General features: G+C 48.0%; 2 protein-coding genes across 2 annotated transcripts; one reads left to right on the top strand and one right to left on the bottom strand.

The window, feature by feature from the left end:
• Positions 1-8,238: 8,238 nt before the first annotated feature.
• On the bottom strand, positions 8,239-8,508 carry PtA15_6A621 (uncharacterized protein; the record flags this gene model as incomplete). The annotated part of the gene is made up of 1 exon (XM_053170346.1): positions 8,239-8,508. One exon carries the CDS (start codon positions 8,506-8,508, stop codon positions 8,239-8,241), a length of 270 nt encoding a protein of 89 aa, XP_053021546.1.
• A 4,063-nt stretch (positions 8,509-12,571) lies between these two features.
• Positions 12,572-13,252, top strand: PtA15_6A620 (uncharacterized protein; the record flags this gene model as incomplete). Its single annotated transcript, XM_053170345.1, has 1 exon — positions 12,572-13,252. The coding sequence occupies one exon, from the start codon at positions 12,572-12,574 to the stop codon at positions 13,250-13,252; it is 681 nt and encodes a 226-aa protein (XP_053021545.1).
• Positions 13,253-14,407: the final 1,155 nt, after the last annotated feature.

The raw sequence follows: 14,407 nt of genomic DNA, 5'->3' as shown, positions 1-14,407 counted from the left end.
TTTGCATGTAACTCTTTTTTTCTCCTTATATCAATCCATCTGACTATTCCTGACTTTTGTGTTTCTCCTCAACAATTTTCTAGTACCCATGGATCCTCCCCCATCAGGAAAATTTGAATCCATGGACGATGTGGTATTGTTCTGTCAAATGTGGGCCAAAGAGCATGGATACGCGGTTTTTAAGGCCAACTCGCATCGGGGAAAGAATGTCTATATCAAATGCGATCGATTGGGACAGTTCCGAGGTACTCTCTTGAATCAGTCGGGACGAAATACGGCCTCGATGAAGATTGACTGCCCATTTAAAGTGAAAGGGTCGGTGCCCACCAACAGAAAGCTCCAGACAAAGCATTGGACCTTAGAGATCCAGAACGCCACACACAACCATGAAGCTTCTCCCCCATCTGCGCACGCTGCTCATTGACAACTGCTCCCTGAACAAGTCAAGGAGATTCAAAGGCTTTCCCAATCGAACCTGAAGCCTGCAAAGATTCTTCTGCAACTAAGAACCTTGGAAAACAAAACATTCGCCACCAACAAGACTGTAAGCAACGCACTTCAGAAGATACGTCGCGAAGACTTGGATGGAAGGTCCCCAGCACAGGCCCTCTTGAGTGTGTTGAAGGAATCAAACTGGTCCTGGGACGTTGATGTCAACTCGAATGGCACCATCATGAACTTGTTCTTTGCTCATCCGGGGTCAATTCATCTCGCTAGGATCAACCATCATGTAGCGCTGCTAGACTCAACCTACAAAACTAATCGACATGACCTTCCATTGCTCCATATAATTGGTCAGGCGGCTTCCAACAGAACTTTCTCGATTGGGTTCTGCTTCATGACGTCCGAGGACGCTCCAAACACCCTTTGGGCTGTGCAAAATCTCAAGAAACATATCTGGCGCCCTCAACGAACGCCAAAGGTTTTCATAACCAATCGAGACGAAGCGTTACGACAGGCGTTGCAACAGGTATTCCCCCGAATCTCAAGCAAACCTGTGCACATGGCACCTCAACAAAAACATCACCACAAACTGCAAGAAGTATTTCCCTTCTACTAAATCTGATCAACCTGATACCCAATCTACCGAATCCAAATCCAAAAAGAAAGCGAAGTCAAAAGAAAGTCCCTGGGATAAATTTCTGGCGCTTTGGAATCAAACAACCTATTCAAAGACACCTGCGATTTATGAGGAGTGGTTAACAATTTTGAAGCAGTTTCTTTCGACTCGCCCGGCTGTTCTCAAGTACCTTGACACTTGGATCTTTCCGGAGAAAGAATTGTTTGTGGTGGCATGGGCGTGCCAGCACCCTCACCTCCAAAATCTGAACACTTCAAGAGTGGAGTCCGGCCATGCGTATCTGAAGACCTTTGTGCAGAACTCACGTGGCGACTTGCTGGCAGTTTTTAAGGCGTTAGCCAACGCCGTAGACTCCCAAATTAACCATGTTCACGAGTCCATTGGTCGAGATACTATCAAGACCCTCTTGAAAGTTCCAAAGTGCTTTGTACCGCTCCTGGGAAAGATCTCGACATTTGCGATTAAAGAATGCCTGCCACAATACACAAAGATAGCTCAACTCGATCCAACCAAAACATGTTCAAAAACATTCTTGATTGGGATTGGAATCCCTTGTTCGCACAAGATTCAGGAAATTTTGAACAATAGAGATACTTTATTGCCGAGCAATTTCCACTTCCAGTGGCATCTCAAATACAATCCTGAGACCACTGTGAGTCAAGTTTCAGGTTCATTTTAACATCCAGAAAGATTATTGACTTGTTCAGATGTTTTTATAGATAACCGAAGAGTCTGAGATAGACTTGGATGACAAGATCAGGACCCTGACAGTTTCCCTTGCTAACGAATCAACTGAAAAACTCCCTGAAGTTCTTAAACAAATCAAAAATATTATAGCCGGAACCCATATTGCGATCCCAATTCAAGGTCCTGCTGGCAAAATCAAAACTAAAGGTAGGCCAGCGCTAAAAAAAGTCCGACGATCTAGATCAACAAAGAGAGATCCTTTGGCATTTGAATTGGTGGAAGCTAAATTGAAGTCCGACCAGAAGAAGAGAGCCCAATCAACGGTTACCAAACGGAAATCAAAAAGAATAAAAAAAAGCAATAACAACAACAATCAAAACGAGTGCAATGATGATTGCGGCAGCAATGACGTTGAGCTAGATTTGGAGTTTTCTGATAGCCACATTGAATAATCCGACGACAGCAATGAATCTGATGCCATTCCGTATGAAAATAGCGACAGAGATAACAATGATGAGCAAGAATCTCATCTTGGTGACATTGCCGGAGATGATGATAAAGTAGAATCTGATTCCGCCGCGGGAAACCTCTCTTTAGCGGTGAGGATTTCCCTAAGTTTATTTATGATAACATGAAACTGATCAATCAATGATTTATTCAGCTCTATGAATCCCAGATCCCACAAAAAATTTGGCCGCACATTAAGGGGATTTTTGATCCCAAACCAGACGTTAATTGCGGCTTTCGATGTGTTGCCAAAGCGCTTGGATACAACGATGATGGATGGTTCGAGGTTAGGGGGGAGATGATCAAAAAAATTGAAGCAAACCTCGAACTCTACTCAAAACTACAGGGCAACAGCAAATCCGTCAAAAAGATCATCACAGGAATTACTTTGAAAACGATCAACTCCAAGGTTACTCGCGCAAAATGGCTCAACAAGATGGCCCATGGCCAGGTCCTTGCAAACGTTTATATTCGACCAATAGTATTCCTTTCTTTAGAATGCTGCAACACCTTCCTTCCCCTAAAGCTCGGACCCGAAGACTCCAAAGACACCAATCCAATCTACCTTCTCCACGCCAACAAAAACCACTGGGTTTTGGTAACTATGAAGGGGGAGGATAAACCCATTCCCCCTCCTATTCTGGCCACCCGTCTGATCTCGGGAAGTGGAGCCGGCTGGCAAAATCATATCCTGAAGGGCCTGAACCTCTACACTCAGGCGTGTTGAGTGAAGTGTTTTTATTTATTACACTGTTTCCTGATTTTCCCTTTTATTTCATCTATTTTTTTATTCTTGGTTGTTTTCTATCTACTCCTTGGTCTATTGCCGTGAATCAACAACAAGGAGCTTAAAGAAAACTAATTTACGAGCCCCTAGTTGGATTTGGAGCCCGTAGTTGGATTGGCGTGCAATCCACATGCAGTGCACGCCAACAATATGCAAATTTGGTGTGCAAGCCAGTGGACGCCAAGAACTGTAAATTTTTGTGTGAGCAGCCGTGCACTCCAGTGGAAGAAATGGGGACTCCTTGGCGTGTCTACTCTTGCACGCCAATAAAATTGGCGTGCCAATGTCCTCACGCCTCAAAATTGATAATGATTGGCGTATGTATTCCCGTACGCCCAATAATATGGCGTGCATCCCTTGGCACTCCCTTCTTCTTGGCGTACATCTTTGAGCACGCCTCAAATCCTGGCATACTGACTTGTGTACTCCAATTTTATGGCGTGCACGTAGTCAAAACTTGGCGTGCATTTAGATTGACCCAAAAAATAAAATGTCACAAACTGAGCAGAAATCATTGGAAAATGTTTTGGGATGGTTTTTTTTCACGGGCCTGGTGGGCCTGGAGCGGGCTTGAGCGGGCCTTGAGCGGGCCTGAGACGGGCCTGCCCCAAAAGCACATTGGGTCAGTGTTAAAGGTGTTTTGCCTTGCCCTGGGAGCTGCTGGGTCTTTTGATGGGCCCAAAATCTCAACATGGGCTTTTGGTGGTCTAGAAGTATCAACCCGGGCCACTGAATAGCCCATGGGCCTTTGAATTCCCAGAAAGCCCACCATGATCCCCCACATAGCTATTGGGCTCTTGGTTGCCCATGAAGATCCCTATGGGCCAACAGATACTTCCATCATGGGATCCCATGGGCTTTTTGCCTCCTTTCTGGGCCACAAAAAGCCCATGGGGAGCATTTTGGACCACCAAAAGCCCATGAGGATATCTGTTGGCCCATGGAGATCTTCATGGGCCACCAAAAGCCCATGAGGGTATCTGTTGGCCCATGGAGATCTTCATGGGCTTACAAGAGCCCATTAGCTATGTGGGGGCTCATGGTGGGCTTTCTGGGAATTCAAAGGCCCATGGGCTATTCAGTGGCCCGGGTTGATACTTCTAGACCACCAAAAGCCCATGTTGAGATTTTGGGCCCATCAAAAGCCCCAGAAGCTCCCAGGGCAAGGCAAAACTCCTTTAATACTGACCCAATGTGCTTTTGGGGTAGGCCTGTCTCAGGCCCACTCAAGGCCCGCTCAAGCCCGCTCCAGGCCCGCCAGGCCCGTGAAAAAAAACCATCCCAAAACATTGTCCAATGATTTTTGCTCAGTTTGGGACATTTTATTTTTTTGGCTCAGCATGCTCAGTTTGTTCCCCTGAGTGAAATTCTGGTTTCATTTTTTTCATGTTGACTTTTATTTCTTTTTTGGGCAAAATAATAAATGTTTGTAGTGCAGGTTCTGAGCTGGGGGAACCAGGGATAAATCCAGCGGTGCTCCCGGTCGTAAACCCTCTGGGTTGGTAGGCTGGGGGGAGGGATGAGGTCTGGCTGGAATTATCTGCTCCCTCTCCACTGGCTGCAGTACCGGCGTAGACCTGTTCGAAGCTAGTGCCAGGGACGTTTCCCTCAGATTGTACAGAGCTGGGGGAATTCCGGTGTCTGGCGGCAAGGGTTCCTCTTGAGGGAACGTGAGGAAATCCTTGTCCAACGGCGGCAAGGCCAACTCTAGCTTGCTGAAGCCGTTCCTCTGAGGCTGGGCTGAGCTGGTAGCGGAGTTGTTGCTTGGCTGAGAGGTCCCTTCAATTTCTAAGATGGGGGGGCATTTTGTTTAAGATTTATCATTAGTTTTTATTTTGTTTTGTTTTTTTCTTTTATGTTTTATATTTTTAGACGTAAAGAAATAAGAAAAGGAGAAATACCTGAAGCTTTAGCCTTTGCGGAAAGTCTGCGGCTTTTAAGCGTAGTAGAAGAAACTTTCTTCTTCTTTTCTTTTGCGCTGGAATTTTCTGGGGGTTCAGAAGTCCACTCGGCTATATTAACGGCTGCTGTGACTTTCTTGCTACGGACTTTTGGGTATGTAGTTGTGGCAATGGGCGTCCACAAAGAACTACTGATCAAGTTTCTGTTTTGCGGATTTGCTACAATTCTATTGTCGTAGTTTTCTTCCTCTGCGCTGTCCTGCGCCGTTGAGAAATTTTCTACGGTCAATCGCAGTAATTTTAGATAAGAAGGCAAGGAATCTTTTGAGCTTACTCTGTTTTTTGCTATCTCCTCTTGATCCAAAGGTATTGAGGAATCAATAGAGGATAAGTCCAACAAAGGAATAAAGAGGTCCGCAGAAGAGTTGCAGTTCTGCACTTTCACGGGTACAGGGGATGTAAATTGTTTTTTTCAAGGGTTCAGTTAGGGATTTAATCAATGTAGAACCAATTTGGAATAGTTTTGAGAGAATTTTAGCGTTAGTAGTATAAGTAGAAAGATTTTTTTAGTGAATTTTTGAATTTTTATGAACTTTTTGTTTGACTTAATCAGGATGATCAGTCCTTGGCTTCTGAGCAGTCTACAAGTATGAAAAGGGAGGATATTTCCCAATGAGGCCCCCAATTGTGAGCCTGTGTCTGTTATGTGACAGCAGGACACAAGGAAAAAAAGGGGGAATAGTTTGGATTTCTTGGGATAAAGAAATACAAACTGAGAGAGAGGAAGAGAAAGAGAGAGAAAAGAGAAGATCAGGCCTAGAATAGAAGTCTGTACTAATTGATCTGGGCTATTCTCAACCTGGAAAAGTTGGATGCCAGCTGTGCCAGGCCAAAAAGAGTGCAACAGCCTCCACTCACAACAAGGAAACATTGGTGGGATTCAGAAGTAGGGTTACTACCCTGCTCTGGTTTTATAGGTCTTAACCAGAGATAACCTTGTGATCTTTTAAGATTGAAAGAGTTGAAGAGATGAAGAAACAGTCAAGAGCAACAGAGTTTTACTCTGGATAAGCAAGGATCAGTGAAAAAGTTTACTTACTGTCAATATCCTAGGCGCCTGTGACGGTAGGTATACTGGGAGCGTGGTAATCTCTTTGGTGGTGATCCTGGGTTATCTGGGGTGTGGTTCTGGTGTGCTGAAGTCTGTAGATCCTCCTCAGGCAAGGGGGATCCTGACTTCGAAAATTTTCACAGTTTGCTTATGTAATTACATATGTACATGTGGTTTGGCACGCCTGGTAGCGCTGACACGTCACAACTGCGCATCCCCCCCGATTTAGCGCACGCCTGCGTGCGCGGGTGCGAAGCGGGCGCACCTATGCGCCCCCTTGCCCTGATGCCAACAATAGGGTTGACGGCGCCACAGGTAGTGGCGCGCCAAAGTGCGCGCCCCCTGCGGGCGCGCCCCTGGCACCCCTCATTTGGGAAAAAAGGGGGGTGGCGCGCCCTTTTAAACCTAATTTTCCAAAAATGTTATCATGGTAGTTTACAGGAGCATAGCGGATGTGGGCCGGTCCATGGAGCGGCGACCAGTGAGCCCCAAATACGCGCGGGCCGGCGACGCGGCGCAGCCCGGCCCAAGAGAGAAGAGTTGCGGCTGCGGGAGAGGAACCACGACGCAGACATTAGCGCCAAGGTCCCGGCAGCTGAACCTAGAAGATCTAGGACCCAGCACCGAGAACTCATCGCAGGATCAGCAACCTTTTCGCCGTCGCCGTACCGCCGAGAGAAAAATTTGCCCAATGGCCAACAGACTATCCAACCTCGCAAACCTTGCCAGATCCTCGATGACTGGAAACCGACAACCACCGGAACCAGAAGGGGGACCGACCCAAACGCAAGACGAAGACCAAGAAGCAGAGCAACCACCTAACCTTCAAGGAGGCGAAGAGGCGGGACAGCTAGAGAAAGGGAAGGCCAAGCCCTCGAAGAAGGTCATTCCTCCGACGGACCGCGCGACGAGGTCATCCTCTAAGACACCAACCGGATCGAACACACCCCGGGACGACCAAACCATCCAGGAGGAAGGTCCGTTGACCGACGGCGCTCCCTCGGTAGCAGCACTCTACCGAGACCTGCTGGGGGATAAGTCGCAGAAATCCCAGGCGAAAGGAAGCGCGATCGACCCAGAGGAATAACTGAGCGCACGTTGCTACCACAACTTAGCTGCCAATCTCGTCGACCACGACGAGATCGAATTGTTGAACCCACGGCAACCCCTGACCCAAGGAGCCGAGGTCCAATCGAAGGTGTCCCTTATGGTCGATCGGGCACTAGCGGCAGAGGCAGCAGGGAATGCCGACTTGGCACTGATGTTCTTCAAGATCAGCGAGAATCTGGGGAAAGCCGATCCCAAACCAATCTCTAAACAAGCGCCTCTGATCGACACCGTCAAGCGCTTGCCAGAAAAAGTCGGCGCACTTTCCAGCAGCAACAAACTGCTCGCTCTGATTCCCACACCAAACCCCACGGATACCCAAACCGCGGACACAATCCCGACCATAGGCCCGGTAGACACCATGCCTTCTGGTGTAGTCTTTGACGACGCAGCAAGACCGACTAGCGGTGACGTCGGCTTTACACCGTTTTTCGAACGCAACCTCCGGGAATTGAGGAGCCCCCTGCCTTTGACGATCTTTAATGAGGTTTGGCAAGACAAAGCCATAATCCACTACGCAGAGAAACGCTCGAAAGCGGATGAAAACAACACCGATAAATACAGATATACCGGATACCCGTACCCGTGCGAGTATACCCAGACATACGCTGAATGGTCCATCAACCACCAGGGATTCCTGGCAGCTTTAATCAAAGTGTGTAATTACGTCAAGTTCGCAGGGTGGGTCCAAGCCCACAAGAAGATTTGCGACCAGCTCGTCACCCAGTATGGGTTCATGACCGGGCTCCGTTATGATATCAACGTTCGGATGAACGCATTCGCCCACCGGGTCGTCATGCCAGACGGGAAGATTTCCATCAGCAACATCTCCATCAAGAACGAGGAGATTGCACAAAAGATCATCGCCCGAACGAGGAAGTTCGATGAACTGGACTTCACCGAGAACCCCTATGCAAAAGGAGGCGAAAGGAAGACGTGGGACCCGGTAACCGGCCAGGATCCAGCGAAGGCCGCCAACCAAGCGAACCCCGGACCGAGTCAGAAGCACAACAACAACAACCAGGCTCGACACCAGGCATCGTCAAGCAGAGCTCAATCACCAGGCGACCGCGGACCGAGCGGAGGCAGGCAGGGGCGAACTCAAGGGTACAAAGGTAACCGGTGGGATGGCGGCTACAACGAGAGGAATCGCGACCGCAGCAGAGATCGCAAGGAGCGAGGGAACGAGCGAGGAGAGGCCAGAGGAGATTGGCGCGGGAATGGGAAAGGCAGAGGCCGACAAAACCAGTAAGGCCCAGTTCGTTGATACCATCATCGACTGTTGCGCATGGTCGGGAGACGAAGCAATAGTTGCTCCATTAACCATGGTTAACGGCATGGATATCCCCCATCCACTCAACGACATGTGTTCACACCCTCCCCCCCCCCCCCCCCCCCCCCCCCCCACGCTTGCCTTGTACATATTGGCCACCATCCCGTCTCGCCTGACCCATGTATGTTTGCAATGGGCTGATGCATACAATCAACAATTTTATTTTTGCGCAACCCTAGGCTGATAGGTCATGAGGCCATGAATCCAGGCACCTACCCCTGTGAGATTGTGAGATCCGAGCAAGGTCCAAGGATGAGCAAGGACACCGGGTACCAGAGAGGCGGAAGAAGTGATAGCAAATCATGGCCAACCTCGGTGTCCTGTGAGATGAACATCCAAGAATGGACAACAGCACTCATGAAGTGGGATCTGCTGCATGAATACGAAGACGTGCTAGAAGGTTTCAGGAGGGGTTTCACCCAGGGGATTCCTCGACATTTTGTAGATACAGCAGAACGTTTCTACTCACCACCAAACCACGACTTGGCGTGGGAAGCCAGGGCAAAAATTGAGGACTCTTTCCAGAAAGAACTAGCAGCCGGGAGGATGTTTGGACCCTTCAAGAAGGAAGAGGTTCTTCGGCACTTTGAGTTCTTTCGAACTAGCCCACTCGGCGCCGTGATAAACGGGGATGGCTCACTACGCCCCATAAACGACCTCTCCTTCCCGCATGGAAGGCAAGGCATACCTTCTGTCAACTCATTCGTGAACTCCGCCGAATTTCCGACCACGTGGGACGACTTCAACACGGTGGCTAAGTTCATCCGCGAGCTGGAAGAGCCGGTCCTTCTCGCCATATTTGATTGGGAGAAGGCTTACCGCCAAATCCCTACGGCACCAAACCAATGGCCCTACCTAATGGTAAGGACTTTCGAAGATGAATTCCTGCTGGACACAAGGATAAGCTTTGGCGGCGTCGCGGGATGCGGATCGTTTGGTAGACCGGCAGATGCGTGGAAGACACTCATGATGAAGGAATTCAATGTCCTCGCCATTTTTCGATGGGTAGACAACAACCTATTCGTCAAGAGCGCACACTCAGACCTAGAGATGACCGATGTTGTGAGGCGTGCCGACCAGCTGGGGGTGAAGACGAATAAGGAAAAATTCTCTCCATTTGCAGAAGAACAAAAGTACCTCGGATTTGTATGGAACGGCCAGCACAAGACAGTCCGACTCCCTAAAGATAAGTTAGAGAAGAGAATCAAGCAGATCCAGGAGTTTCTGGGACGAGGCGCAAAATTCAGCTACGGGGAGGTCGAAATACTAGCGGGAAGATTAAACCATGTAGCCTACGCGCTACCACAACTGCGCTGTTACATCTGCAGCCTGTACAAATGGATGATCAAATGGCAAGACAGGAGGTCGCGCAGACCAGTACCCGCGGACGTCAACGAGGACTTGCACGAGTGGCTGACATCCCTGAAGGACTTTGAGGCAACAAGGCTCATCGCAAACCCAGACCCTACAGAAGTCGGTTGGGTAGGAGACGCATCGACGAAGTTTGGAATAGGAGTTCTGATCGGCCGGAAGTGGGCGCAATTCAGACTGCGGTCGGCTGAGCTATTGGCGAAAGGCTTGCCTTCAAACTCAGAAAAGGAACGCATCGCACGACTAGAGACCATCGCCGTGCGGCTGGGTCTGCTGATGCTCATCAAGCTAGGAGCGCAAAGTAGCAAAACATTTATTGTGTGGACCGACAACTTGACCACAGAATCAGTCATCCTCCGGAGGAAATCCGGGGATCGCTTCGTAAATTCGGAGTGGAAAATAATTCAAAAAATACTCATCAGACACCAGATTAATCTAGTGGCCAAACGGGTGATATCCGCAGAAAACCGCGCAGACGCGCTCTCGCGAGGACGACGCAACGGCCACAGGGCACAAGATCAACTCATCATAGCGGTACCACGTGATCTAGAGGAGCTAATTTCTCAAGTTGTGCAATGATATACCAACCACGGAAACTTAGGAGAGCCATAGGCTTAACTGACGTAAACCAGCAGACAGGCGGGTTCAACCGCTGAGGGATAGGCATAGGCGCGGAGCCAGGCTCAGGATTTCCCCCCCCCCCCTGAGTTATGGGTGCGGGCTCCGGCCTTTTCTCAAGAGTGTTCCACACTGACGTGTGAGATCTACCGCCTAAGGAGGCAGGTCTAACTGAAGAGGGAAGCACCACTTCCCCCAAACAGCTTCTCCCATCGCTCAGGAGTACTGAGTGAAGGAAGAGAAGGAAGACCTCCCTCACCCTCAGCCCGTACGGGTTAGCCTTGGGGACCTACAGGAGTAGCTCCCGGGACTACCCACCCAGACAGGAAGCAGTCTGGAAGCCCCACAGAGGGAGAACGCCACCCCAAAAGGGGTCCGGCGGCAACAACACCTGTCACACCAGCGAACACCCAGCCGGGGAGTGGAGTGAGTGTTCCGAGTCTGGGAGTGGCCACGGGGCTCGCGCCGCATTTCAAGGAGGACATTATGCAACTCTCAATGACACACATGAGATCCCACAAATAGCAAAGGCAAGGCTCTTACTCTACAAGATGCTACCAATTGGTATTACAATGTTGACAAGCCTTTGGATTACTGGATGACAGTTCCTGAAACACCCGAGTCAAATGCTTTAAAAAAGCTATCCATCAGTCTCCTTGAAATCGTTCCTCACGCTGCCGGAGTCGAGGGCCTATTTTCAATGATGAATGCAATTAAAACTAAAGCTTGCAATCAAATGTCTACAAACACGTTGAAGATGATGACTCAACTCAAGCTTCATCTACTTCAAGGCGATTCATTACTCAACAACAGAAAAAAAAGAAAACAAAAAGACGGAAAAGACTCTACATCCGAATACGGAAACATGAATATTTACGATGCATTTCTCGCCACAACAGAATTGGAATAATTTGAAAACGGCGTTTATACCGAAGAGCAAACAGCTCTAGTTACTGTGAGGGAGAACGCTTTCATGGAAACACTGTTTGATTTTGATAAATGGGAAAACCCCACTCAAGAAAAAGAAATAATCGACCTTGATTGAATCCGAGAAGACCCTGCTGAAACCAACTGGAGCCCAGACAAAATTTGGGCACCTTGAACAATTTTCCATTTGTCTTGATATCTCCTTGTACATATTTTTCTCCTTTTATACATGTGGAATCAATCTTTGAACCACAATTGAGCCTGATTTTTTTTTTTGGTGGCGCCTGGTGCGCCGGGGCGCCGCCTGCCGAAGGCGCCATGCTCCGCCTAATGGGAAGGCGCCCCTGGGCGCGCCCCTGTCCCAAACATGGCGCCGTCAACCCTAGCCGACAACCAGCCAAATTGGAAGTTGGCAACTTGGATCCATCGAGTCTTCATCCGCAATCAAGTTAAAAAAATGAAGAATGCGCCATTATGGATAATCGAAGCATTGGGTAAAGCGCATCTCGTTACTCCAATGAATATAGAAACTCACACCCAGCTGGTCTGAGTGTCCACAGTTAGTGATGGGTTTGAAAGCTTTTCCGGAACTTGCAGGAGGAAAATATCAGTGAATGACAGTTACATCCTGCCCACTCGGTCGCGCAATCACACCAATGCCCGGAAAGATATCCTGATCAAATTACGCAAAAAAACTCTACCACAATTGCGACAGCTTCTGGCGGATCTCCTAATATCGCAAGATCTGACCAATTTGCAGACAGATCCAGATACGAACATTCGAAAGACCAACATCACCACATGCCGAATCGCCGACATCATGAAAGAAATCAGAGCCTCCGTCAGTACTGCCGTCCTCGATGCGCCTCAAGCACCTAAAAACGAGGATCGAGACTGTGGCATTCTCAAAAGACATAGAACCAAAGCTCTTCTGGATAAACTCCATTCCTTGATGCGAGACGACCTCCGTGACTTGCTTGCCTGTCATGCCAATCTATTCCAACACTGGCAAAACTTAAAGAAAGGAGGAACCAGGACATACCGTGGTCATATACGCTTACACAATATAAATAGGAATACGATTGACTCCATCGATACGATAATCCAATGGCTCAAAAAATCCGATTTCGGTATCCTTCAAATGAGTTGGCAACTAGCATTGGACGATTACGTACACCACTTGGCGGAACTAACCGTGGCAATGAACACATTGAACCCATTGGCCCAAGCGCGCGATCCGGTTGATGGAACTCCTTCCGAAACTCGCTTTTCAAATGTGCATGAAGACGATCAATCTGCGGCCAGCATTCCCACTGCTCATGGGAATGGCCAGTCTAATAACAGCGTCGCGACAGAATCCTCGCAAGACATCACCCGAAGGGCCTACCTCCTGAAGCTTCATCAGTCTGCGGTCCCGCTTGTCAAACTAGGTCAAATATTTTTAAACAAGCTCTTGGTCACTCCAGCCAGCCGACCATCGTTCACGCTCGATGATCGAATGAGTTCAGCTCAGATGGACACCTTGGTCGATTTCTTTGTCAGGCTGCAGGACGTGACTGATGAAGTGACTATACTATTCGAGCAGGATAGCATTAATATCAGCGTCCTGAGGCAGCACTTGGCCGCGACTCTCACTCACTTCGCCCCTGCCATGGAAGTATTGAGCCTTCACCTCGTGCCGGTACCTCGCAATCAACTTGGCCTCACAGAATCCAACGCCATGTTCACAGAGTGCTTTTCCGTATTGATTGACGGCTTGGATGTGGCTACTTCAAACTTTCAACTCGCCTTAGATACTATTGGACAGGAGTTTGTTGAATAAGTGTTTGTAGTATCATCTCATTGCAAGCTTATCACTCACCAGCATGGCCTTGACAATAGTCAAACTGTGAAGCCTGACTTGGCCGTAACTCTCGCTTACTTTTAACACCCACTTACTTTGCCTCTTCCATGGAACTATTGATCCTTCATTTTTTGTCAGTGTCTCCCAATCAAATTTGTCCTCCAGTATCCAAAACCATTTCCAAGCATAGCTTTTCCTCATTAATTGATTGTTTCGATGTGGAAGCTTAAAACATTAACATCGCCTCATATACATCTAATCAAGAATTTCACCTATATGTGTCAGTAGTATCAATTCATTGTACGCTATCACTCAATCATCAAGATTTCAGATCTGCATGTGTGCAGTGCTTCCTGGCTGCAACTGCATAACAGACGGTCATGGAGATCCCACCTTGCCTCCAGATCATAACCAAACCCATGGGCCCATGAATTCTTGGGGGAAAGTCAAAGCCCAACTCAACTAATTCCTTATTCAGAAGGGGGATGTGTCCCGCAGGGACCCTCCAAAAGACTTATAGGCTATGTCGACCCCACAGGAGTAGAGAATTAGCTGTTCTGGTGGGGACTTTTTCACAACCATCCTCACACGCAATTTTCTGCACCATTGTTGATCTAGTTTTCATTTCTGGCATGGCCCAAGCTGTCCCCATCTTTCTATCATTTTTTATTATGCCCAACCCATCTTGTTGACCTGAAAACAGAATTGTAACATTCAATAACTCACTGATATGGTGCAAGAAAACATTGCAGTGTCTTGACACATCTACTTCTTTACTACATAGCTTTAGGTTTTGCCCAGTGTATTCCATTCTTCCTGAAATGTTGTCAACCCTTCAGACATTTTACATGTCAAAAGGGTTTCAAATTAATAGAAAATTTGGGAGAATAGATAATGAATATGTAACTGAAACACCACATTTGAATTGATACTATAAACAAGAAATAAAGAGCAACAGGATAATTCCTGAAAAAACTTTGATCCTGCACAATGATAGAATCATTGCAGAAGTCCGCAAAGAGAGAACATGGGCTCCCAATAAATGATGAGGAAAACAAGCCCTTCTGCCCTCTTTGGCAGAGAAAAGTTGATTAATATTTTATCCAACCTCCTCCGTATACTAGAATCCCAGAA

Source organism: Puccinia triticina, chromosome 6A (genome assembly GCF_026914185.1).
Source record: "Puccinia triticina chromosome 6A, complete sequence".
Lineage (NCBI taxonomy): Eukaryota > Fungi > Basidiomycota > Pucciniomycetes > Pucciniales > Pucciniaceae > Puccinia > Puccinia triticina.
The sequence above is the reverse complement of the archived record's forward strand: the minus strand, read 5'-3'. Positions and strand labels throughout refer to the sequence as shown.